General features: G+C 47.5%; 1 protein-coding gene across 4 annotated transcripts in view; it reads right to left on the reverse strand.

The window, feature by feature from the left end:
• The window catches only part of TPP2 (tripeptidyl peptidase 2), a 117,237-nt gene that overhangs the window by 59,496 nt on the left and 30,324 nt on the right, over nt 1-27,417 (reverse strand). For all 4 annotated transcript variants that reach the window (XM_077297063.1, XM_077297062.1, XM_077297065.1 and 1 more), the window contains exons 13-18: nt 24,176-24,344; nt 23,919-24,076; nt 20,945-21,021; nt 13,642-13,745; nt 13,363-13,517; nt 5,779-5,895 (exon numbers count right to left, since the gene is read on the reverse strand). In XM_077297063.1, the coding sequence (XP_077153178.1) occupies nt 5,779-5,895; nt 13,363-13,517; nt 13,642-13,745; nt 20,945-21,021; nt 23,919-24,076; nt 24,176-24,344 (780 nt within the window). The remainder of the gene's footprint in view (nt 1-5,778; nt 5,896-13,362; nt 13,518-13,641; nt 13,746-20,944; nt 21,022-23,918; nt 24,077-24,175; nt 24,345-27,417) is intronic.

The raw sequence follows: 27,417 nt of genomic DNA on the forward strand, positions 1-27,417 counted from the left end.
GGGCAGCGAGGCTCCGGACGCCTCAAAGGCTGATTTGGTTAAAGCCTCAATTTGTCTGTCCGTAGCGTACTTGAGAGACGCCGCATCAGGAATGGACAGAACTGTCTGCGAGAATAATCTTTATACCGGTGGATCTACCTTAGGGGATTCCAACCATTTGCTGACAAGGTCTGAACTTAAAGGGTATAAAATGTCCAGACGCTTTCTTCCTGGAAAACGTTTTCCAGGTTGTTCCCAGTGTCTAGAGGTAGTATTCTCAAACTCTCTGTGATAGGGAAAAACTCTGGAGGGCCGTTTCACTCGTTTGAATGAAAGGGAGTAGTCCTGGGTAGCCGCGTCTTCCTCCTTAAGTTCGAGGGTTTGAATAATAGCCGAAATAAGGCTACCATATCTTGTGTCCCAGAGGTCTGATCTGCATCAGAGTCAGAGTCCGACTTTGAAACTATGTCAGACCCGATGTCCGCCTCCGAGGAGGGGGAACGGGTAGAGAGGGGTATTCAAGCTGACACAGCGGGGTCCGGTGAACTGGATGAGGAGCTAGACAGAGTCCTCTTCCTGGATCTTTTCTCTAATCTGTCCCTGTAAGAGTCGTGGTCAGATGCATGCGAATCACCACGGGAGACGTTCGTGGCACTGGTGGCAGCAGATAGAAGTGGCATGCGTTCCAGGCCCTGTACCATGGACTGCGACACTTTAGTCAGATCTAAGACTGATTGAGACATGACAACAGCCCACTCCGGGGGAGTGCACTCAATCCGAGCATTAGGGATTTCCCGAGGGATGGACATCATGGAAGGACTGCAGGACGGGCAAAAGGGCAACGGCTGGCCTGAAGCCCACTTTCTCTTACAGCGGGCACAAGCGTAGTGGGTCACCGTAGGATTGTAGCCGGAGGTCCCTGCGGGTTGGACATAGGTAGAGCCTGTGTGACAACTGCAGCAGGACGCTAAAAAAGCGATACTGCTGAGGGGAGCTAAGCCGAAATAAAGTGGCCAGGGGTGGAGTGTGCAGAGCCTACTAGACACCCAGCGATCATGCAGCGGCAGCGCAGGTAGCCGTGTCACCCTGGAGCTCGGCTGCCAAGATGGACGCTGTGTTCCCTGTGGCCACGCGACGCGCTGAAACGAGCGGTGGGCGGGGTTATCATCCTGAGGATACAGGAATGGCAGAGCCTCCCTGTAATTGGCCTGATCGTCCAGGCATGCAGAAAGATAGCGTTACCGGCCAAAGAAAGTGAAACCTGCATTCTGATAAGCTGACATGCCTGAGGGGGCGTGTCCAGCCTGAGAGTGAGCCCAACGCCAGTGCCGGGACAAACACACAGGCAAGGGGGGTGTGCCCGGTGCTGGAAAATTGAAGTGCTGTGGTGATTGGCTAGACCAGCAAAGGGGGACGTGGCCTAAACGGAAAACAGCCGATGGAAGAAGGATGCAAAATGTCGGGTACAGCGCGCTACAGAAGAAAAAGGGCCCGAAACTTGAAAAAGTGTTGTGAAAGGAGGAGAAGAGGGGGCTGCAGGGGCCTGTATACAGGTGAGCAGGGGAGGAGGGGGTCATACTACCTTGCTTGTGAATCTGGTTCCTCTTCATGGATGAGGATCGCGCCAGAAGCCCTCGGGAGAGAGGGTCCTGGGAGAGAAGATCCTCCTTCCCACACAGTCACCGGACGGCGCAGAAGACGGCATCAACCCCTTCCGAGAAGTGGGGGCGGTCACCGCACCGTCTTCCTCTCAGCCCTCTCCGAGGAGAGGGGTGAGGAGGGGAAAAGGCGAGGACTGGCCACCAAGAGTCACCCTGAAACACCCGTAAGAGTGACAGGGGACAGAGTCCCGCCAGCGGGTCAGAGAGTGGGCGATGTGGGTAATACACTGCTCTCTCGGCCGCGTAAACTTGGGAAAACCAGGGTGAGAAGCTGCACCCTGTTACCCGAAGAAATTAATCAGAAAGAGAGGGAAAATGATTAATAAACAGACAAAAACCCTGTAAAAGAAAATAATGTGAATCTGGTGTTAGATCCAGGTCCGCCTCCTACAGACACATGTATACCTGTGTATACTGCCGAGGAGGCAGTTATTTTTTCCTTACTTGCATAGTGTCAGCCTCCTAGCAACCGCAGCATACACCCCATGGTAACCTGTGTCCCCCAATGAAGCGAAAAAAATGTCGTTTTGCGGCTGCCCCAATTTTAATAAATGCTAATAGATGAAATTGCATAATTTCTTCTGAGCCCAGGTGTCAGCCACCGACAACAGGCATCTTGGAAGAGAAGGTGTCGGGCCTTCCAGCCTGGAGAGATTCCCGGGTGGGGGCGATCGGTCACGCCGAGGAGTACATGTTGAGGGCTTGGAGACCCTGAGGGCTTGGAGGAGCGACTCTTTGGATGCCAGTGAGGAGCTGGCTTGAAGGACGGTTTCTTCCTTTCCCTTTGGGCGGAAGAGCAGTCCTACTGGAAGTCCCTGAAGGAAAGAAGAGCGAAAAGGAACTAAACTGGAGTGATCTCTTCCTATTGAAAGGCCGTTTAGGTTTAGACTGGGGAAGGGAAGTGCTGTTGCCACCGGAAGCATCAGAGATTATTTGATCCCATTTGGATCCATGCAGTCTAGAGCCTTGGAAGGAGAGATTAGTGAGGGATTAGACAGTGGATCCGCATTCCAGGCTTTAAACCAGAAAATGCGGCGTATAGCAACAATGTTGCTGATAGCCCGGGCGGAACAACTGGCCACATCCAAGAAAGCTGTCAGGAGACATTTGTCAGCATGGGCGGCAATCTGGTCTGCCAAGTCTGCCAGCTCATCCGGAGAAGATGCCACTAGGATACCCTGATGAAGCATTCTTGCCCAGGCAGACATGGACTTTGCCACCCAGGTAGAGGCAAAAATGGGACAGAGGGAGACGCTAGCTGCTTCATAGGCTGACTTAGCCAAGGATTCAATGTGGCTATCCGTAGAGTCCTTGAGAAAAGCTACGTCCGGCAGAGACAAAACTGTCTTGGCAGACGAGAATTCGTCTGATCAACCATTAGGGGACTCTGTCTTTGTATTAACAAGGTCTGGACTAAAGGGATAAAGAATATCTAGCTGCTTCCTTCCTGGAAAGCACTTTTCAGGGTGTCCCCAGTGCTTAGACACGATTGCTTCAAATTCCCTATGGTTGAAAAAGGTCCGGGAAGGACGTTTCACTCGTTTGAAAGAAATCTTGTTCTCTTTCAGATTAAGACTTTGGCTAATCGTGCCAAGATAATGCAATTGGCCATATCCTGCAATTTTGAGCTCTGTTCCGTATCAGACTCAGACTCTGACTGGGAATTAACATCCGACCCAAAAGCCACCTCCGAAGAGGGGGCATGAGATAAGGAAGGCATCCTGGAGGATGCAGAGGGGCCCAGGAAACTGGACGAGGAACTGGAAAGAGCCCGCTTTGTTGACTTTGTACCCGATGTGACTCTGTGAAAGTCATGGTCAGGTGTGTGAATCACCGTGAGAGATGTACGGAGCACTGGTGGTGGCGGACAGGTGTGGTAGTTGCTTTAGGACCTGGACCAGGAACTGTGACACCTTTGTCAGGTTGGAGACCGATTGGGACATAGAAACAGCCGACTCCGGAGGAAGGGGCGTGCTCTCATCCCGGCTGGTTGGGGGCTCCTGTGGTGCAGACATGGTAGAAGTACTGCAGGACTGATAGAAAGGAGAAGGCTGACCAGATGACCAATTTTTTTGCAGAAGGCACAGGCGTAATGAATAATAGTAGGCAAAGAGACCTCTCTAGGGTTGGGCATAAGTTGAGCCTTAGTGATAGTGCTGTGGAGGGCTATATGCTAGAGCAGAGGAAAGAGGGGGGAAAAAAAAAAAAAAGGGCAGAGCCTACCCGATGTCAAAGACGACCCAGCAGATGACAGTGTGGCTGGCTGTGTACCCCTGTTGCAGGTGTCCGCAGGTCAGATGAGAACACAGGGTATGGAAGTGTGTCATACAGGCACTTCAATCTGCTGAGGCAAAAGCCCTGATTGAGCATCGGCTGTGCTGTGTTACAGCAAGTACGATGCACTGCGGTGGGCGTGGCTGATCTGTCGGTAAAAAAAATGTAAGTATCCCTCCGATTGGATGGTCTGCCAGGGAGGTATACAGCCAATAAGAGTGATAAGTGCAAAAACACGCCGAGTAGATGTGCGCTGCGATGTGAGGGGCGTGGCCCAGTCTGAGCAGCACAGGAGAGAGGCAAGCTCTCTTACTGGGCCAAAAGAGAGCGATTTGAAAACATCAGCAGTGAATGGCCAAAGGAAGCCGGGAAGAGGTGCGGCCAGAAAAAAAGGGGGTGTGGCCACAAAACCCGAGACCGGCCAGGAAGAAATGGCCGCGGCGGTGAGGGATCACCCTATGCACTAATGCCACCCTGTCCTGTGCGGTGGCAGTTGGAGGGACAGTAACCCTTCCCAGACCTGCCAAGTGCAGCTGCTAGAGAAAAAAGGGGGAACCTACCTGCAAGGCGAGTCCGGGTCCCTCTTCACCGATGAGGATGCCTTCAGGAGCCCTCGGGTGGATGTGGGTCACTGGTATAAGCGATCCAGACAGTGCAGAAGACAGTGCCAACTCCTTACAAGAAGGGGGAAGGCCACCACCGGTGACCACCTACTTCCTCCTAACTCTCTCCGAAGAGAAGGGTGGGGTGGAGAAAAGGCTAGGACCGGCCACCGGTAATTACCCTGAAGCACCTGTGTAAGGTGTCAGGGGATTAGGTCCTGCCTTGTGGGTCAAGGCGTGAGCGATGTGTGCGACACCACATTACTCTCTCTTTTGCATAAGTACGGGAAAACAAAGTGAGAAAATACACCGCTACCCTAAGGAAAAAGAACCCAAAAAACAAAGGGAAAAAAGACTAAAAATACAACAGGTGACCTGAAAGAAACAAGCGGATCTGGGATCAGATTCAGGTCTGCCTCCTACTGACACCAAGCTGATGTGCTTTGTGCCAGTCGGTGGGTGTATACTGCTGAGGAGCTATTTTCCTTTTTTTGCCTAGTGTCAGCCTCCTAGCGACAGCAGCATACACCCATGATTACCTTTGTCCCCCAATGAAGCGATAGAGAGGAAAAAAAAAAGTGTGCCGACTGTTTCAATAATTTCTCTCTTTTTTGACATAATAGAAAGGTCAGATGAGAGAGATACGATGTCTCTGAGACACCCCGGTAATCGGCAACTATTAGAAATTTGATGAGAAGGGGGCCCACTGCCTCTCCATTTGTAAGAGAATGCCTAATTTGATTTCCTTTGCTTTTCTATGGACTCATCACACTTCCCACCCCCTAACAAATGTCCTCCTGTAGTATTCTTTAACTGTTTTGCTTTCTTCTTACTAATCTATTTGTAACCTGCCTGAAGGAGCCACTGTGCTCTGAAAGCCTGCAAACATATACTATTTTCTGGTTAGCCAATAAAGGTATCACTCCCAGAATACTTTTGTCGTCATTGGGCAGTAAAGTATTCACACCTAAATTTTACCCAAATTTAATTTTTCTTTCATAAATAAACACAAGTCATATCAAATAAGTAACACCACTATCATGAAGTATAATATGTTACGAAAAAACAAACTCAATCAGTGGGATCCGTTGAAGCGTTGCAGAGTTATAACCTCAAAGTGATAGTGGTCAGAATGGTAAAAATTGGCTTAGTAATTAAGGTTTAAATTGGCTCAGTCATTAAGGGGATAAAATGTCAAATTAGTATAAGCATACGGGCAATATTATGGAGGTGTATTAATTTATTGCCAATGTCAAACTTACAATATTTAGCTGTGTCAATCCACAAGCAACTCCATGAAAAGAAATGGAATAGTCAATATTGACATCACTGAGACTTGCCCACCAACGTGCAATGCAAAATTCAATGGTCCTGCCACCCTGCAGTGCAAAGAAAAAAAAAATAGTCAACAAACAATTTAAAGAAAGGTATAATAAACAATACTTAAAAGGCATTGAACAGTTTCAGAAAACTTTGCTGCAGAAGCTAATAAAAAAAAAAAACCTCCAAAACAAAACAGAACATCATAACATGACTTGCACGCTTCTACTCCAGAGCCAGGACATCACTGCAGCCAATGAGCTCAGTGGTTCATGCCGTCTACATCGCTGAGGCACTGAGCTCACCGATTAGCTGCAGCGCTGTCAACTTGAGCTACCGCAGCCTAAAAGAGGATTTCTGAAAGGCAAAAAAAACACTTTAAATCAGGTTTACACGCTAAAGAATTAAAGTATTATAAAAATAAGAATAAATAAATATTACAATTGGACACTAGGCTAGACACAATCCTCCAACCATTCACATTTTCTATAGCTTACTTGACAGCTTTACTGTGCAGACTGAGGACCAAACAGCAAAGGGCAGGGTATTTATAAATACAGGATAGAAAAGGATACTCCGAGCTAAAGAATAGTACATGTCACTACCCCGACACTCACTAGTCTTGAGATAGGAGGATGTAACCTTATTGTTAAAATCCATGACATATCTTAGGCAATTTGAGCTGGCACGAAGTCTATAGAGAAAGGATACAAGGCCCCTACTTGAAAGCACACACACTACAAGTGTAAGAACGTATTAAACAGTATGCAATTAATTTGCCAAGGATGATACCTCCATTTTAAATCAAATGTGAAAGCGCACCAGATTTAGGCTTTTTTTATTTCAGAAATTACATTTTCTGAGAACATAAAGCGGGAATATCCCACTTAAGCAGAAGTAGGTTGGGGGCAAAAAGGAGATTTTTGTTTACTTACCGTAAAATCTTTTTCTCCGAGCCAATCATTGGGGGACACAGACCGTGGGTGTTATGCTGCTGCCACTAGGAGGACACTAAGTGATACAAAGAAAGTTAGCTCCTCCCCTGCAGTATACACCCTCCTGCTGGCCCTCAGCTAACCAGTTCGGTGCAAAAAGCAGTAGGAGAGCAGTAACAACATATTAGCTTACAGCATGTCATATTATATATGAGAGTATAGCATATCGGATTGTAAAAACAAGCATAAGCCAATACTAGGGTGGGAGCTGTGTCCCCCAATGATTGGCTCGGAGAAAAAGATTTTACGGTAAGTAAACAAAAATCTCCTTTTCTCCTACGCCTCATTGGGGGACACAGACCGTGGGACGTACCAAAGCAGTCCCTGGGTGGGGACAACATCAGATCAGGCTCTGTGTAACCGCTACTTACAAGTGCGCCACCGCGGCCTGCAGAGTCCGCCTGCCCAGAGTCACATCTGTGGAAGTCTGGGAATTATAATGCTTCAAGAATGCATGCGGACTGGACGAATCCGCAAGCTTGCAGGCGTGTCTTGTTGACGCCTGGTGCCTGGAACCCACGATAGACGGGGAGATAGGCTGTCATCTAACACGGAAGGACTACTGGATGGTGAAAGAATACACCAGGCTAAATGGCCGATGGAGACGGCCAAACCCTTCCTGTAAAAGTCAGGAAGCCTTCCTCTTACCGGTAGGAAACCCAAGATACAGTGTCCAACCTTCGGAAGGACGCCGTCCTCAAGACATACCTACTCAGAGCACTTGCTCTGTCCGGAATATGGGGACCTCATTCCATTTTGTGGAGTGATGCCAAAAGAGATGAGGGAGGAACTATGCCCTCATGACAGTAGTAATACAATACCACCGAATACCACCTTGGTAACTAGGGACAGGGAAGGCTTGAGGACAACCTTGAAGGAAATAAGAGAAAAAAGACTGAAAAAGACCCGTTAGCACCGAAGACTCGTCAGGATGAGGATATCGCCGAGAGAAAAGGGGGGCAACCTTCCCTAAGAGAATAGATCCCAGTGATCTAACGGTATGCAAAAGGGAAGAATTACATGTGAAAAACATCCTGCGAGGTGGTCCCTACTTGCAGTTTTGTTGCAGAAATACAGAAAGCTACCAGCTCCGCAAGCGAACTGACGTGGTCAGTACGGATTTCCGAGGATCACTGGGGCCCTTTCTGCTTCTGAAAAGCTTTCGGAAGTGGAAACTGGTACCACGGAATAACCGGAGCATGCAGTGCGAAGGCTCCTGGATCTCGAGGCCGAACAACCAACTCCAGTACACCGGCGATCAGTCAGGACGCCATCCGAGCTACAACTGTAGAGCTCCAGTGAAGGCGGGTCTGATGGAATACTTCCGGTGAAGTTCCCACTCACTTGAGGTGAAACCCTGACGGCTAAATATGTTCGCAGCCCAGAGTTCTACTTCTGGGATATGAACTGCCAAGATCACCGAGTGATAGATCTCGGCCCATGTGAGGTACTTTGGCCATGGTGCTTGAACGTGGGTACTCGCTAGATGATTGACGTATGACAGACGTGGCGTTGTCCAATTGAATTCGGATGGGTTGACCCGCCATAAGGAGTGGACCTACTATAGGACTACCCCTGAGATCTCCAGAGCAATGATCGGGAGAAGAGGACTGGCATTGGAAGTTACTAGTAACCATGGAACCGGGAGAAAAAACTCCGGATGAAGAAGGAGCTCAGAGACTATCGTCTGAAAAGCTGCTTGACTTGCTGAAAACTAACGAAGCAAAGGAAACTGTTTCCATTGTCGTCTCCGTTGTTTTTTTTTTTTTTTTTTTTGGAACCCTCCCAGTAAATCAAATGAAATGAGGGGGGGGAGTGAGCAAGAGCGCGAGCTCCCTGTTGAAAAACCATGACCTTGTCTGGAGGGAGATTTACCACCCTTCTGGAAGAATACTGGATCATCCTCAAAAAAGGATATCTGCTGGGCTGGAAATGAGGAGTAGTCTAAGTCTAGCCACCAGCCCAGGTGAGAGGGTATCGCAAGTGATATAGACGACTTAGGGTAGTCCTGCAAGGGTGGGTAAACAGTCGGTCAAACAGGATAGGACGATCACGCCTCTAGGTGCAAGATGACAGCCACCATGACCCTTGCGAACACCCTGGATGCGGTAGCAAGGCCGAAGAACAAGGTCGTGACCTAAATGCTGTTCACGAATGGAAAAGCAAAAGGAATTTTCGAAGAGGTTAGGCATCCCGAATGTCGATGGATGCCCGAAATTGCACCTTTTTTGTTGAAGTAATGGCTGAGCGGATGAAACTCCATTAGAAGAACCTTGTGAAAAGATTGTTAGAAGTTTGAGGTCCGGAATCGGTCCTTCTTATCGTTCCACCTCTTAGTAACCAAGATCCCTTAGATCTAGACTGTCCTGGACAACCCTTTCATTGTTGGTCGGGGCTGCGGAAACGTACGATTGTTCGTTAGTCTCCCGCTCAAAAATATGATTGACCAGCTGAACTGTCTTCAGGAAAGGGATCAGGAAAGGGATACTGGTGTGAATCGAAGTAGTTAAGGGCTCTAGCATCCATGCGGCGGATAGGGAGATTAAAGGGCTGGACCCGTAGCTGCCAAACGGAACAAACCAGATGTGCTATTTGACAGATCGTGGCATTTTTAATTGAGGACATATCGGGCAGGGATACTGGTAGGTAAACCACAGGAGATTGTACCCGGTTAATCTGCCGAGTGGCAGAATGCGCCGCTGCTTCCAGCAGGTCATTGCAGAGTTAAAAATTAGGAGCCTCGATCCACCATCCTCTTAACAAGGAAGTGGAGAGGGAAATACGCCTACTTGCATCTTCTGTTAAATAGTGGTGATGCAGAGGGGGGTGCTCAGACGCCCGAAAAAAGGGATGCCTCTGTACATCCACAGAGTGCAAGTCTCCGGGTGGACAGAACAGGCTGTCTGGCGTTAGGCCTGGACCTTCGAGTGCCCGTCTGTTGATGGTGTGGGGAGACCGGCGCCCTTTAAAGTGCCTGTCGCCGTTAAAAATCAGACCAGGCATAGCGTCCCGCGTAGAGGCTTCTGTCCAGTGAATCGCATATCCGGACTGGATGGCAAAAGCTCTACGAGGGAGTTTAGGCTGAGGGAACTAGTTACACTGGGATAAACTGGGATCAGCGGCAGAGGGCTCCTCATTTATGACCAGTTTCGGATTGGTCATGGTGCCCTCAAGACCAGGGAATACTGGTCGTGTGCCGTTAAGACCAGGGAAAACTGGTCGTGTGCCTTTAAGACCAGGGAATACTGGTCGTGTGCCTTTAAGACCAGGGAATACTGGTCGTCTGCCTTTAAGACCAGGGATTACTGGTCTGTGCCTTTAAAACCCAGAAATTCTGGTCACGCGCCCTTAAGACCAGGGAATACTGGTCACATGCCTGTAAGACCAGGGAATACTGGTCACGTGCCTTTAAGACCAGGGGATACTGGTCACGTACCCTTAAGACCAGGGGATACTGGTCACGTACCCTTAAGACCAGGGAATACTGGTCACGTGCCTTTAAGACCAGGGAATACTGGTCACGTGCCTTTAAGACCAGGAAATACTGGTCACGTGCCTTTAAGACCAGGAAATACTGGTCACGTGCCTTTAAGACCAGAGAATACTGGTCGTGTGACTTTAAGACCAGGAATACTGGTCATGCGGGTTAGGTAAAATCTCGCAGCGAGCGAGAGCGCCAATTTAGGGGGCGGAGCTACAGGCACGACATGGGCGGAGCCTCGAAACTTCCATGATAGGCCCCAGCCGGGGCGTAAATTTCTGCAGCCGGCGTCAGCGTAAAAGTTAGGGGTGGTCACCCGTTGCTCGAGAAAATTGAGCGCTTCTGCGTCAGGCGCTAAGCGCCAGGAAAAAAGGCTAAGCCGCCTTGAGGCGACACAGTGCGCTTCTGTACTACACATCGGCCGAAGCCGGGAGCAAAATTTGTTAGCCGACTGGAGCGTTACCTCAGGGAGGTGGCCACAGGGAAGTCTGAGACTGCCTGTCAATATCCCGCTGCAGAAGCCCATTGCTGGCAGAATCCACTTACCAACGGTGCGCGTCCCGGCATGGAGCCGCCGCGGATGTCGGGTATTGCAGCGTGGACGGTGCAGGGATAGAGAGATAAACCTCAATCCATCATCCCTTTGTTAAGGAGGTGGAGAGGAACCGTCCGCCTCCTTGTCCGCTTTCACAGTGGTGGAGGAGGCTGCCCGGACCATGGAGGGGGGCTTCTGTACATCCACGAAGTTCAGCCCATCGGGACCATGAAAGCACCTCCGCTCCTGAAAAGGATTTCAACTGCGGCCTAGTCCGGCTGCAAAAGCCGGGGACTAAATTTATGGAGCCTGCCGGTGGAGCGCGTCGGCGGGCCGCGCGCCGAATGATTGCCGCTGGCGTACTGGCCAGTGGCACCCCCAGGACCGCATCTTCCAGGCAGGCAGCGTGAGGAAGCATGGCCCCCGAGATCTGCAGGGCGCCTCTCGTCCCAGACGAGAAGCGCCGATCTAGGGGGGCGGGGTTACGGCCGTGGGAGGGATCTGCCCACTGCGGCCTACTCCAGCTGAAAAGCCGGGGGCTAAATTTCCAGCCTGCCTGGGGATGCGCGGCGGCCGCAACAGAGCGACGCTAACCGCCGCAGTTCCCGACCGCCGGCGCCTGTCCCCAGGGGCTCTGCCGCAAGTACTGCCGGCGCCTACCCCATAGAGGCCACTGCGGCCTACTCCGGCTGAAGAAGCCGGGGCCTAAATTTATGGGCCCTGCCGACGATGTGCGGCGGCGGCCGCGACGGAGCGCCGCCGAGCACCACCGACCACCGGTCGGCGGTGCCTCTCCCTGGGGACCCAGACTGCATCGCTGCCGCTGAGGGGGAGCAGGGGGGAGTCCCCAGAAGGTACTTACAGCCGCCATCCCGGATCTCACAGGTCTGCTGGGCGCTTCTGTGAGTCTGTAAGCTCAATCCATGCACCCTGGATGGGGATGGAGAGGCCCCTGATGCATCTCTGTAGCAGAGGGGGGCTGCGGCACAACATCCCCTCCGGACTGCCTACGTCTCCAAATTACATCGCTGTAATGCAGGGTCCTGGAGGGGGTTGGGGGAAATCGGGACCAAAAAAGGAACCGTTGCCCTGGCGCAAACTTTTTTCGTGCGCCATACGTCGCAGGAGAGGGACGGGGAGGTATACTCGCCGTGCTCGCCTGTTGTTGGTTCGGGGGAGAGCGGACCTTATGAAAAAAAGGACCCGTCGCCCCCTTCACTCCGTTAAATAAAAAATTAAAAATTTACATAAAATTAAAAAATCAAAAATTAAAACAAAGATGGGGTCTGGGAAAAAAGACCCAAGTGCCTCCTAAGACACTAAGCAAGAACTGGTTAGCTGAGGGCCAGCAGGAGGGTGTATACTGCAGGGGAGGAGCTAACTTTCTTTGTATCACTTAGTGTCCTCCTAGTGGCAGCAGCATAACACCCACGGTCTGTGTCCCCCAATGAGGCGTAGGAGAAATAAGGCTTCATGCATAAAGCGGTATTATTCCTCTACACACCTTAGAGTACATGGAGTCTCAATTCTTTATGGATGATCGGCTGCTTTGGTTGTGTTCAAGCCTGTCAGCAGGATTGTGCACAGTAACGTACAGACAGTGTCAGGTCGGCGCCGTTATACTGAATAAAATGATACCTTGGATGATGAAATCCGTCTAGTGGTTGTTGTTTAATCTTCATTTTCAGTGTTGAGTTAATGAGATTCTCGTGCTTCGGGCGGCCTGTGTGTGGGTCTTTATGTGGTGCACTGCTTAGATATTCATCTGTATGGCTTAGTGACCTGTCCCCTATTTTACACACTGCATATACTATTGTGGGGTTAGAAAAATGTAAATGTAACATCTATCGCGTTCTAATAGAGGCTACTGGGCAAGCACCGCCGCTGGTGCTATTTTGCTGCAGTCACATTCTTTTTTCTCCAGCAAAATGATGCAGGCGCCCGAGCTGTAGCATCTATTGGAACGCACACAATAGTAAAGGCAAATAGGCATGTAAAGGCACAAAGCATAAATGCATAAAGGCATGAACCACGCTAGAGCGCAGGTGCCGCTGCCATTTTGTTGAATCTCAAAAAAAATTTTTCCGAACCCCTGAGGGATCAGTGAACTGTAAGAATCCATACAATATGTAACCAGAGCACCACATAACACCCCCCCACACACACACAGGCTGCCCCAGAGCACGAGAATCTCATTAACTGAAAACTACAACTACAGATTAAACTACCACAAGACGGATTTCATCAACCAAGGTGTCATTGTTATCAGTAACACGGTGCTGACCTGACACGGTCTGCAGGTTACTGCGCACAATCCTGCTGACAAGTTCCCTTTAATATACAATAATGCACATTACAGTCGCTCACTACCCTGGGATCCCATCTTAGAACCAAAGACTTGTCCATATGGAGTATTCAGAATTACTGTACTTTTACATTAATGTTGAATTTAATTTGAAAATATTTACATAAAATGTATTAATCTGCTATAATGAAAGCCCAAAACACAACTCACCAGCACCGGAAATGCTTCTGTCACAGATCCATTCTCAGGCAAAGATGTGAATTTGTAAAACTCATGACTTCTGTAAGCCTTCTGCTTCACCAGCTGAACTGCATGAAGAACAAACTTGGAAGCAACATCTGCAGAGCGAGAATTCACTGTAACCTCTGGTAGACATAGGGAAAAAAAAAAAAATTACCAAACCTTTGAAATAAAAATGTTCAAAGCGCCTCCATTATATATGTCCTCCTGAATCTACAAGACATTAATAGTTTACATATTTTAACTTACCAGCCCACGTGGAACCTTGAGGAACTTCAATAAAATGGCGCTGAATCTGACCAGGTTTGAACCTAATATCTTTGCACTCCATGTCGTATGAAGAATCACTGAGCCTGAGAAATGTAAAGAAGAAGTCACAACACCGTACATAACCTCCATGGGATACAATGAGAATTAGGACTCAAAATGAGAAATAGGGATTTTTGTGTACTTACCGTAAAATCCTTTTCTCCGAGCCATTCATTGGGGGACACAGACCATGGGTGTATGCTGCTGCCACCAGGAGGCTGACACTAAGTATTACAAAGAAAGTTAGCTCCTCCCCTGCAGTATACACCCCTCTGCTTGCTCCCAGCTAACCAGTTCGGTGCAAAAGCAGTAGGAGATCAATAACATATAAGCGTATAGCATGTCACATCATATATGAGAGTATAACATATCAAATGATAAAAACAAATACAACTAATAATAGGGAGGGAGCTGTGTCCCCCAATGAATGGCTCGGAGAAAAGGATTTTACGGTAAGTACACAAAAATCCCTATTTCTCCTTCGCCTCATTGGGGGACACAGACCATGGGACGTCCCAAAGCAGTCCCTGGGTGGGGACAACATCAGATCAGGCCGTGTAACCGCTACTTACAAGTGCGCCAAGGCGGCCTGCAAAGTCCGCCTGCCCAGACTCACATCTGAGGAAGTGTGTGAATTATAGTGCTTCAAGAATGCATGCGGACCTGAGACAGGGAGATAGGCTGACATCTAGCACGGAAGGACTCCTGGATGGTGAAAAGAATCCACCAGGCTAACGTGGCCGATGAACCCGGCTAAACCCTTCCTGTGACCATCGGGAAGCCTACTTACCATCGAGAAGCCCAAGCAAAGTGTCCAACCTTTGGAAGGACGCCGTCCTCGATAGGTACCCACTTGGAGCACTCACTTCTTCCAGATTATGGAGAACCCATTCCGATGTGTGGACTGGAGCCGAAAGATGAGAGGACGATGCCCCTGCAACAGTGGGAATACAAAACCACCTTGGCAACGAGGGAATGGGATGGCTTGAGGGCAACGATGCATAGATGGTAATAAGGAAAAAAGACTGAAAGGAACAGAGTGGGAAGCTCTGAAGACTCATCAGGATGACAAGAACGCATAGAAGAAAGGGGAGTGATGTTCCCTTATCGTAAAGTCTTTCTGGATCGAAAAAGGAGTGTACTGTAAGATCCCCAGGACCATTAAGGTCCCCCAGATCTAACGGTACGCGGTAGGGAAGAACTACAGGTGGAGACTCCCTGCGAGAAGGTCCATATTTCCAATTTTGACGAAATAAGACGGAGAAATACTAGTACCGCAAGCGAGAAAACCTGACATGGTCAGTGCGGGTCTCCCAGGATCACTGGGGGCCTTTTTCGCTTCCAAAAAGGTCTCAGACGTAGTGGAAGAGGAGTTATGGAAATTGGTACCGTGGAAGAAACGGAGTATGCACTGCGATGGACTTGGATCTTGCAGCCAAACCATGAACTGGAGTACATAGGCGTTCAGCTTGGACGCCATCCGACCTACATCTGGAGTACTCCAGTGAAGGCAGATGTGAAGGAAGACTTCCGAGTGAAGTTCCCACTCACTTGAGGAGAAAACCCTGACGGCTGAATATGTCAGCCGCCCAGTGTTCTACTCCAGGGACATGTACTGTTGAGATCACCGAATGATAGATCTCGGCCCATCAGAGAGTGCGAGGTACCTCGGCCATGGCGCTTGACTGTGGGTACCTGCGAGATGATTGACGTATGGCACAGCCGTGGCATTATCCAAATTGAAGACGGATGGTTGACCCGCCTAAGGGCAGTGGACCTGCTGTGGGATTGGCCGTACTGTTCAGATCCCCAGAGAAATGATCGGGAGAAGAAGACGGGCATTGGTATCCCTAATAACCATTGGACCAGAAGAAGGCTCTGGATGAGGAAGGAGCTTAGAAACTACCTTTTGAAAGCCTGATTGACTTGCTGAAAACGAGCGGAGCAAAAGAAAACTACTTCCGTTTTCATCTTATTGCTCGGAACCCTCCTAGCTAATTGAATGAACCGAGGGAATGAGTGATCAAGTGCACAAGCTCCGTGTTGAAGGGCCACGACCTTGACTCGAGAGAGAGAATTACCATCCTTCTTGTGCAGGATCATCGTCAAAGAGGATCTGCTGGGCTGGGAATGAGGAAAAAACTTGTCTAAGTTTAGCTGCTAGCCCAAGAGAGAGGGTATTGCAAGTGATATAGACGACTTAGCGTAGTCCTTGTAGAGCGGCTAGAGAGTCGACCGAGTAGGGCAGGACGACCATGTTTCTAAGGTGCAGGAAGCGCATGACAACCGTCATGACCCTTGCGACCACTCTGGTGTGGTAGCCAGGCAGAAGGGCCAGGTCGTGAAAATACTGTTCGCGAATGGAAAGGCGAAGAGATTATAGTAGAGAGGAGAAATAGGTATGTGAGGGAAGAATCCCGGATGACGATGGATGCCAGAAAACAACCACGTTTTTCTGTTGAAGTAGTGGCTGAGCGGAGGAACTCCATCCGAAAAAAGAGAGGGCCCTGTCAAAGGTTGTTAGAAGTTTGGGGTCCAGAAATGGAGATACTTTTCATTCCCTCCATTTTGGAACCAAGATCCCTCAGATCTAGACTGTCCTGGCCAATGCTTCCACTGCTGGTTGAGCTTGAAGAAGAGATACGATCCCTTGCTAGTCTTTCGCTCAGAAGATTTGATTGGCCAGCTATACTGTGGAACGAAGTAGATAAGGTCTGGGACCCGGAGACTTTCATTCTCTCCCTTTGGTCAAGCAACCCATGTGGCGGCTAAGGAAGGGTAGAGCGCTAAACCCGAAACCACAGGACGGAACTAACTAGACCTGCTATCCGACCGTCTGTGGAATCTTAATTGATGATACACCGGCCAGGATACTGGTAGGAATACCGCAAGAAATTCTGCCCGGCGAGTCTGACAAGTGACAGAATGCGGGACTGTAACCAGCAGGTCTCTGCCATCGTGCAGAGAAGAAAATAAGGAAAAAAAATAATAAATAAAAAATAAAAAACCTCGATCCACCATCTCTTAACAGGGAAGTGGAGAGGAATCGTCCACTTTCTTGCATCTGATACAAAGGGGGGAAAAACCTTCTTGTTGGGACGCCACAAATGTGTGCCTCAGTACATCCCCAGAATTGAGGTTTCCGAGTGGACAGGGCAGGTTGTGGCGATAGACCTGGATGCAGAAGAAGATACATGGAGGCGACACTCCGTGTGCTCGTCTGTTGAAGGTGTGGGGGGAAATCGGAGCCCTTAAAGGGACCCGTCGCCCATAAAATTCCGACCAGGTATGGTATCCTACTTAGAGGTCATCCAGTGCATCACCGTCAAATGTTGATGGAGATTTTCTAGAACCTGTACGTTTTTCTAGAATACTTGCGGCCCCTGCTAGCCGACGGCTCCTATTGTAGGAAAGGGAGCATGTGAGTGCTCCAGAGCTCAGTTAGGGTGACCAGCTTAGGATAGATGTCTTTAGAAATATAGCAGCTGACCGACAGCACAGCAGATAAGTGGATGCACGTCCTAATTCCACTGGACCCCCATGGAAGATACACATACCATATAGAAAAGGAAGGACAGCATCCAGTCCAGGTGAAAGTGTTCAAAAACGAATTTCTTTATTAGCCACGATGCATCGTGGCTAATAAAGAAATTCGTTTTTGAACACTTTCACCTGGACTGGATGCTGTCCTTCCTTTTCTATATAGGATAGATGATGTGCCCTTAAGACCAGTAAATACTGGTCATGCGCTTTTAAGGCTAGGGGTTACTGGCCATGAGCCTTTAAGACCAGGGAATACTGGTCTTGTGCCTTTTGTAAGATGAAATACTGTTCATGTGCCTTTAAAAGCAGGGCATGCTGAAATCCAGGAGATAATGGTCATGTGCCCTTAAAACCAGGGTATGCTGGTCATTTGCGTTTAAGACCAGGGCGTACTGGTCCTGAGCCTTTAAGTCCAGGGCATAATGGTCACGTGCCTTAAAGACCTGGGCATACTGGTCGTGTGCCTTTAAGACCAGGGCATACTGGATATTGCGTTTAAGACCAGGGGATACTGGTCACGTGCCCTTAAGACCAGGGCATACTGGTCATGGCCTTGAAAAACCAGGACGTACTAGTTATGTGCCTTTAAGACCAGGGCATACTGGTTATTGCGTTTAAGACCAGGGGATACTGGTCACGTGCCCTTAAGACCAGGGCATACTGGTCATGGCCTTGAAAAACCCAGGACGTACTAGTCATGTGTCTATAAGACCGGGGCATACTGATTATAGCGTTTAAGACCAGGGGATACTGGTCACGTGCCTTTAAGACCAGGGCATACTGGTCATGTGCTTTTAAGACCAGGGTATACTGGACACGTGTCTTTAAGACCAGGGAATACTGGTCACGAGTCTATAAGACCAGGGCATGCTGGTCACGTGCCTTTAAGACCAGGAATACTGGTCATGAGAGGAATGTAGGAACAAGTGCCTTAAAGACCAGCAAAGCTGGTAATGTGCCTTTAAGAACAAAAAAGCTGGTCATGCTCCTTTAAGACCAGGGAAGCTGGTCATGTGTCTTTAAGACGAGGGCACACTTGCCATGTGCCTTTAAGGCCAGGGCCTACTGGCCTGATTAAGTACTAAGGAAAAGGAGACCGGCTTCTGGCAGAGCAGAGAATGCTGGGGATGTGACCCTTTTAAAACTAGGGGACCCTTAAGACCAGGGAATGCTGGTCCTGGGTTTAATAAAAAGGCATGGAAAGCTGGGGATGCACCTATGGGCCCAGCGACTACCGAGGCAGAGTAGCAAATACCAGGGAATGAGTCACCAGGGAATGAGTCACCAGGGAATGAGTCACCAGGGAATGAGTCATGAGAGCTTCGTTGCTGGGAACTCACAGCTCTCCGTTTGCAAGCCTGCATACTGTACTATACATTCTGTAGTGTGCAGGAGCACCAGAAAATTGCAGCCTTAAGTACATAAAAAAACAGGGAAAGCTAGTCCCTTAATGCTGCCGGGATGCGTGCCAGGGGGGGGGGCCGATTCACCTTACTCAGGTTCTGAGTCCCCCGACTGGAATAGCGCTGACTTCAGCGCTGAAAAACCGCCGGCCGCAGCCCCCTCCAGAAGAAATAGTGACCGCAATGGAGGAGGAAGATGGCCGCCGAGATCTCGTCTGGAACGAGAAGCGCCTGAATAGGGGGGGCGGAGCCGCTAGAAGGGAGCAAGCGGTGGGCGGGGCCTCCCGGGCTGCGGCCTAAATAGGGCCGAAGCCGGGGACTAAAGTTATGGCTTCGGCCGGCGCGCACCCGCAGACTGAGGGGAAAAGTGCCGCGAAGCTCTGTGGGGACCCAGTCGCTATGGAGCCCTCCTCTGACCGTCGGAACACCCAAATCTCACGGAGCACTTACCCCAATATGGAGGGGGACCATGGCAGATGCTGCAGGTAGGAGCTGTGCCCGGGTAGATAGGACGATGCAGGGTTGGGGAGCCTCCATCCACCATCCCTGCAGAAGAGGGGTGGAGAGGAACCGTCTGCCTCCTTCCATCATCCGCTTTTTCAGTGGTGATGCAGTGGGGGCTGCTCGGACGCCACGCTGGAAGGTGCCTCTGTACAGCCGAGGGTAAAACCTGGTGGACAGGGCTGAATGTCCGGCAATAGGCCTGGCTGCAGAAGAGGATACTGAAGGTAAAACTCCAGTGCTCGTCTGATAAGGGAGGGGGGAGATCGGTGCCCTTGAAGGGGCCCGTCGCCCCTAGAATCAGCTCAGGCAGTGGCTTCCCACGTCGCAGGAGAGGATACGGAGAGGTAAAACTCCCGTGCTCGCCTGTTGATGGTTCGAGGAGATCGGAACATGAAAGAATCCGTCGCCCCATTCGACCGTAGTAAAAAGTAAAAAACGGAAAAAAAGAGTTCTTTGGGTCTGAATAGCAGACCCGTCCGTGTGCCTCCTACGGACACTAAGCAAGAACTGGTTAGCTGGGAGCCAGCAGAGGGGTGTAAACTGCAGGGGAGGAGCTAACTTTCTTTGTAATACTTAGTGTCAGCCTCCTGGTGGCAGCAGCATACACCCATGGTCTGTGTCCCCCAATGAGGCGAAGGAGAAATATTTGCTTATTTTTCTGTTGCACTTGAAAAAAGTGCAACTTCTTCCCAGAGCCATAACTATTATTTTTCCGTTCCCATAAAACTAAGAGGGCTTGATTTTTTGTGGGACGAGTTGTACTTTTGAATGACATAATTGATTTTACCATATAGTGTACTGGAAAATGGGAAAAAAAGTACAAAGAAAAGTTAAATTCCACAATTCTATTGAGTTTTTATATTTGCCATGTTCACTATATGGTAAATCTGACCTGGGAATGTGATTCTTCAGGTCATTACGAGTTCACAGATGCCAAACGTGTATAAATTCTTTTTTATTTAAGTGGTGAAAAAAAAATTCAAAGTTTGTAAGAAGAAAAAATAGTCGCCATTTTCTGACACCCGGAGCGTCTCCATTTTTCGAGATCTGGAACTGGGTGAAGGCTTATTTTTTGCATGCCAAGATGGCATTTTTATTGATATAATTTTGGGGTAGGTATAATGTTTTGATTGCCGGTAACTGCAATGTTGGGAGTGACCAAAAAAAAAATATCTAAAACTAGAGTTTGGATTTTTTTTTCTGGTTACACAGTTTATTGATTGAAATAATTTACTTTATATTTTGACAGATTGAACATTTCAGAACCAAATGTGCATTTTTTATTGTTTTATTTTGAATGGACCAAAAGGCAGGTGATTTGAAATTATATGGTTTTTAGTTTTAGGTTTGTTTTTTGTTTTTTTATTTTTCTTTACTTGCTTCACTAGTACCCTTAAGAGAGTTGAAGTGATTTTCCAATCACTTGTGCTATAAATAGCAGGGTTATTGTAGAATAAATGCTGATCTATGAACGCCAGCAGTGAGCAGGCATTCAAGGAGGTTATCAATGACAGGCATGGGTTTCTTCTGCAGACCGAGCGCTGTCATGACAACCCATTGGCGCCCCGTGATCACATGACATGGGGTTGGCGCCCTGTGATCACACGACATGAGGCACCGATGGAAAGTCTTATGACACTTCTGGTTTGTACGAGATTAAAAGATTGACAGGCATTTAACATGTTAACAGCTGTGGGTGGATCAGAGGCACGTGTGGAGCCCCTAAAGGCAGGGAGACGACCTTAGAAATTCCTATAGCATACAAGCCATGAGTTATTGTTAATACCACTCACTTTGCTGGAATGACTACGGTTACTGGAACTCTGAATAACGGACCAGAATTTGGAGAAGATACATCATAACCACAAATCTGCAAATAAAAAAAAGTTATCAGTTAATGAGCAACATGCTGAATACTTTGTACACAAGAATGGACACTTTTTGGCAATATTCCAACTGAAGGGTAATGTGGAATAGGTTGTCCCCTTTCAGAAAAAAAAATTGGTCCAGGCTTTAATCACCCTCTCTGGGTCCACTACCGAGTCTCCTGCACTGCCACCAGTATCTGCAGCACTGAAATCACGTAGCTTTAGCACCGCAGCCAAAATGAAATATTGGGCGCAGGGACAGAGACCCAGCACTGGACTCTATCAGGGTGAGAAAAGACTTGTTTGTTTGTTTTTAATAACAAGTAGCTCCGGGGCCAAGGATTTTCTGAATAGGGACAACCCCAATTTAAAAAAAAAAAAAAAAAAGGAGTGGAGATTTTTTTTTTTTTTTTCTTATAAATACTGCGGAGCTTCTGGCCCAAGGGAAAATTTCTTCCAGCACAGTTTCACACCAAATGTTAGAGCGGTCATCACGTAACTGCTCATAATGGAATTTACAGCAATTTTGAGTCTCATGCAGACTGGCCTCTTTTCCTGCTTATATAGAATACTGAGAGGCTGGAAACGTAGCTAGTCGGCAAGTGACCATAAGTGCGCAAAGGATTGGGTGGGCAAATGATGACCACTCAAGCGGAATCCTAATAGTGTGACTATTACTTAAGAGTCAGCATGAGGAGTATCTTCAGTGTGCTTCGAGTCCCCACTGTTGTGTGTCACGTGGGGGTTCCCACAGCTGTGAGACATGCAGCCGTGGGGACTCCAACATAGTCTTCGGTGTGCTCTAATACTATCAGCACACGAGCATGCTGGGATCACACCTCATCTGAGCACGCTCGATCATCACTAATCAGCACCAGTCTGTTGCAAGCAGCAGCCCGACGAGCCAGGTTCTCAGCACAGAAAGATGACATTACTTTTCCATGAGACGTCCAGCTGTGACTAATCAGCGTTTGTCACACAGGTGCCGTGAAGAAAAAAAAAAAAAAAAAAGCACAGTAAATGTACAGACCCCCCCGCTTGGGCTACTTTCACACTAGCGTCGTACGATGCACGTCGCAATGCGACATACCGACGCATACTGTGAAAGCGCCGCACAACGGGGGCAGCGGATGCAGTTTTTCAACGCATCCGCTGCCCCATTGTGAGCTCCGGGGAGGAGGGGGCGGAGCTCCGGCCGTGCATGCGCGGTCGGAAATGATGGACACGACGCACCAAAAAAAACGTTACATGCAACATATTTTTGTGCCGATGGTCCAACACAACCATCGCACGACGGTTGCGACGTGTGGCAATGCATCGCTAATGTTAGTCTATGGAGAAAAAAAACACATCCTGCAAGCAATTTTGCAGGATGCATTTTTTCTCCAAAACGACGCATTGCGACGTGCGTCGTACAACGCTAGTGTGAAAGAGGCCTTAAAACTTTGTACCCAGTACCGCCATGTAGAATCGTGTCCTCCACCCTCTCTCAGCCAGTAGTCACAGCAAGCCCCATCATCCATATAATCCCATCATTGCAATAGATTCAACCTCCCACCCAAGACATCAATCAGGTGTCCTTTTTCCATATTTATGTTCCATTTTTTTTTTTTTTTTTTTTTTACACCCATTATAGTCTAACATGCGTGTTAGTTTGTGGATGGAGCGTCAGCATTGGGGAGAGAAAAAAAAAAGTCAATTTTTCATCTGACTCATGGATCTAATGCCTCTACTCAAATCTATAGGTCTGTGAAGAGAAACAAAGCATATGGATGCCGTCTATGTGCTACCTATTGCTTGCCATTAACCCCTCGCCACTAGTGTCAATTTTTTATTTTTTTTCTCCCCTTATTCAAAGAGCCATAAAAATAATTTTTTTTCTGTCTTCAAACATATGATGGCTTGCTTTTTGTGGGGCGAGTAGTACTTTTAAATGGACACCACTCGTTTCATCACTTAAAAAGTAGTGGAAAACGAAAAAAAAAATAAAAAAATTTAAGTGCGGTAAAATTGTGAAAAAAAAATCCCAATAATTCTGATATTGTTTTTTGGGAATTGCCATAAAGGAGCACAATGTGTGCTAAAAATGATCAGCATTACGATTATCCTCATTAGTACGATTATTATGGTGATACTAAACTGCAAGCTTTTTTTTTTTTGCTATTTTAGAGGTTAACAAAAAACAAAAAACAGAAATTTGAAAGAAAAAAAGTTTTTTTTATTGGCTTGCAATTTTTTGAGACCCGTAACGTTTTCACTTTTCGGTTGACTGTGTGACCACTCACTTTCAGAATTGGCGAGAACTGTAATACAAATTGTGGGATAGATATGACATTTTGATCGCCTCTTGTAACATTTATTGTGAATAGCAGAGATAAAAAAAAAAAAAAATTAGCGGTTTGAATTTTTTTTGTTTATGATGTTTACTAATTGGGTTAATTATTTTTACATTTTGATAGATCAGACTTTTCTGGACATGGTGAATTATTTCTTTTAGGGAACTTGAAACTGCCATTGTCTGATCGCTTGTGCTGCATACGGAAATACCACAGTATTGCTAAATATAGCAAACCCAGGCTTGATATTAAGGGAGCTCGGTAATGTAGGTATGGAGGGTTCTTGAACTCCCGGCTGTCAAAGCAACATATGCAATTGCGTCACAGGAGTGTGGATGGTCGTATAGAATGATGTGCCCCCACACCGGCACACTGATAATGCCATTGTATGACAGCTGTATTTAACAGGTTAACAGTTGTGGGCTTTACTCGTGGCAAGTCCTGGTCGTAACACAGCAATTATTTGCCGGTATTGAGCTTTCAATACATCTGTGCCATATGGAAAATAAAAAACCTGAACATTATAATTGTTACTGGGGGGTGGGAGGGATTTGCATTTTTACCTCAGTGTAATGCACCCCTTCACGTAAACCACGAGGATCCACGCGGACATTAATATGTCTGCACTGGTTCATGAGCTCCAAGTGACTGGGATACTGAAGCCAGGAGGCATTCGACACAAGCGCCAAGTGAAGCTGAAGAGAAATCCTTTCAGAGTTATCTGTCAGAGGAAAAAAAAAAACATTTATAGGGACAAGCAGAATTTGCAGTCTGAGAAGCAATGCTATATTTCCAATATGGCCCTGTGAGCCCTTCTTACCGGTGTTTTCTGGGAACACTGGCTCAATGCCGACACCATGGTCTGATGGGGCAGCTACCTGGACTGGATCCCTGAGGTAAATTCCACGGCCATTTCCCACAGTAACTGTGAAGCCTATCTTACTCGTTAGCGAATCATTCTGCATGAGGTAGTCATAAGCTTTGTCAACCTGGAAAGAGATTATTAGTCCACATAGCCTTCAGGGACATTTTATTTTAGTTAAAATGCCTCTTTTTGAAGCAACAGTAATGTTTTGCAGTTGGGTTTCATTACAATGTTTGCACTGTCTGACTTTTACTGGCTTTTTGTTTCACTTCATACACAATTGTGATGTGGTCTGTGGTAATTAATCAATGGAGAAGGACTCAGAGACGGATTAAAAAGTTACCCATTCTACAGTCATTCAATCTGGCTGAGCTCACGGACAGATTCTCAGGTAATTCATCCTGTACCCAGCAATATAGAAGCTTCAGAAAGCAAACAGTGCAACAATTTTTAACCCCTTTCTGACATTAGACGTACTATCCCGTTGAGGTGGGGGTGGGCCCGTATAACTACTGACGGGATAGTATGTCATATGTGATCGGCCGCGCTCACGGGGGGAGCGCGGCCGAGTGTCAGCTGACTATCGCAGCTGACATCCGGCACTATGTGCCAGGAGCCGTCACGGACCGCCCCCGGAACATTAACCCCCGGCACACTGCGATCAAACATGATCGCAGTGTTCCGGCGGTATAGGGAAGCATCGCGCAAGGAGGGGGCTCCCTGTGTGCTTCCCTGACACCCCCGGAGCAACGCGATGTGATCGCGTTGCTCCGAGGGTCTCTTACCTCCTCCTCGCTGCAGCAGGCCCGGACTCAAAATGGCCGCGGCATCCAGGTCCTGCAGGGAGGTGGCTTCACAGCGCCTGCTCAGAGCAACACGCGATCAAAAAGACGGATATAAATAACCATGGTACCGCTGAAAACGTCATCTTGTCCCGCAAAAAACGAGCCACCATACAGCATCATCAAAGAAAAAATAAAAAAGTTAGTCCTCAGAATAAAGCGATGCAAAAATAATTATTTCTTCTATAAAATAGTTTTTATCGTATAAAAGCGACAAAACATAAAAAAATATAAATGAGGTATCGCTGTAATCGTACTGACCCGAAGAATAAAACTTTTTTATCCATTTTACCAAACGCGGAACGGTATAAACGCCTCCCCCAAAAGAAATTCATGAATAGCTGATTTTTGGTCATTCTGCCTCACAAAAATCGGAATAAAAAGCGATCAAAAAATGTCACGTGCCCGAAAATATTACCAATAAAAATGTCAACTCATCCTGCAAAAAACAAGACCTCACATGACTCTGTGGACCAAAATATAGAAAAATTATAGCTCTCAAAATGTGGTAACGCAAAAAATATTTTTTACAATAAAAAGCGTCTTTCAGTGTGTGACGGCTGCCAATCATAAAAATCCGCTAAAAAAAAAAACGCTATAAAAGTAAATCAAACCCCACTTCATCACCCCCTTAGTTAAAAAAAAATTAAAAAATTTAAAAAATGTATTTATTTCTATTTTCCCATTAGGGTTAGGGTTAAGGCTACAGTTAGGGTTGGGGCTAAAGTTAGGGTTAGGGTTTGGATTACATTTACGGTTGGGAATAGGGTTGGGATTAGGGTTAGGGGTGTGTCAGGGTTAGGGGTGTGATTAGGGTTACCGTTGGGATTAGGGTTAGGGAGGTGTTTGGATTAGTGTTTCAGTTATAATTGGGGGGTTTCCACTGTTTAGGCACATCAGCGGCTCTCCAAACGGGACATGGCGTCCGATCTCAATTCCAGCCAATTCTGCGTTGAAAAAGTAAAACAGTGCTCCTTCCGAGCTCTCCCGTGCGCCCAAACAGGGGATTACCCCAAAATATGGGGTATCAGCGTACTCAGGACACATTGGACAACAACTTTTGGGGTCCAATTTCTCCTGTTACCCTTGGGAAAATACAAAACTGGGGGCTAAAAGATAAATTTTTGTGGAAAAAAAAAGTTTTTTTATTTTCACGGCTCTGCGTTATAAACTGTAGTGAAACACTTGGGGGTTCAAAGCTCTCAACACATCTAGATGAGTTCCTTATGGGGTCTACTTTCCAAAATGGTGTCACTTGTGGGGGGTTTCAATGTTTAGGCACATCAGTGGCTCTCCAAACGCAACACAGCGTCCCATCTCAATTCCTGTCAATTTTGCATTGAAAAGTCAAACGGCGCTCCTTCCCTTCCGAGCTCTCCCATGCGACCAAACAGTGGTTTACCCCCTCATACGGGGTATCAGCGTACTAAGGACAAATTGTACAACAATTTTTGGGGTCCAATTTCTTCTCTTACCCTTGGGAAAATACAAAACTGGGGGCTAAAATATTTTCGTGGAAAAAAATATATTTTTTATTTTCACGGCTCTGCATTATAAACTGTAGTGAAACACTTGGGGGTTCAAAGTTCTCACAACACATCTAGATAAGTTCCTTGGGGGGTCTAGTTTCCAATATGGGGTCACTTGTGGGGGGTTTCTACTGTTTAGGTACATTAGGGGCTCTGCAAACGCAATGTGACGCCTGCAGATCAATCCATCTAAGTCTGCATTCCAAATGACGCTCCTTCCCTTCCTAGCTCTGCCATGCGCTCAAACGGTGGTTCCCCCCCACATATGGGGTATCAGCGTACTTAGGACAAATTGTACAACAATTTTTGGGGTCCAATTTCTTCTCTTACCCTTGGGAAAATAAAAAATTGGGGGCGAAAATATCATTTTTGTGAAAAAAATATGATTTTTTATTTTTACGGCTCTGCATTATAAACTTCTGTGAATCACTTAATGGGTCAAAGTGCTCACCACACATCTAGATGAGTTCCTTAGGGGGTCTACTTTCCAAAATGGTGTCACTTTTGGGGGGGGGGGGGGGTTTCAATGTTTAGGCACATCAGGCGCTCTCCCAACGCAACATGGCATCCCATCTCAATTCCAGTCAATTTTACATTGAAAAGTCAAATGGCGCTCCTTCGCTTCCGAGCTCTGCCATGCACCCAAACAGTGGTTTACCCCACATATGGGGTATCGGCGTACTCAGGACAAATTGTACAACAACCTTTGGGGTCCATTTTCCCCTGTTACCCTTGGTAAAATAAAACAAATTGGAGCTGAAGTAAATTGTGTGAAAAAAAGTTAAATGTTCATTTTTATTTAAACATTCCAAAAATTCCTGTGAAA

This window comes from Ranitomeya variabilis, chromosome 3 (assembly GCF_051348905.1).
Source record: "Ranitomeya variabilis isolate aRanVar5 chromosome 3, aRanVar5.hap1, whole genome shotgun sequence".
In the NCBI taxonomy this organism is placed as follows: domain Eukaryota; kingdom Metazoa; phylum Chordata; class Amphibia; order Anura; family Dendrobatidae; genus Ranitomeya; species Ranitomeya variabilis.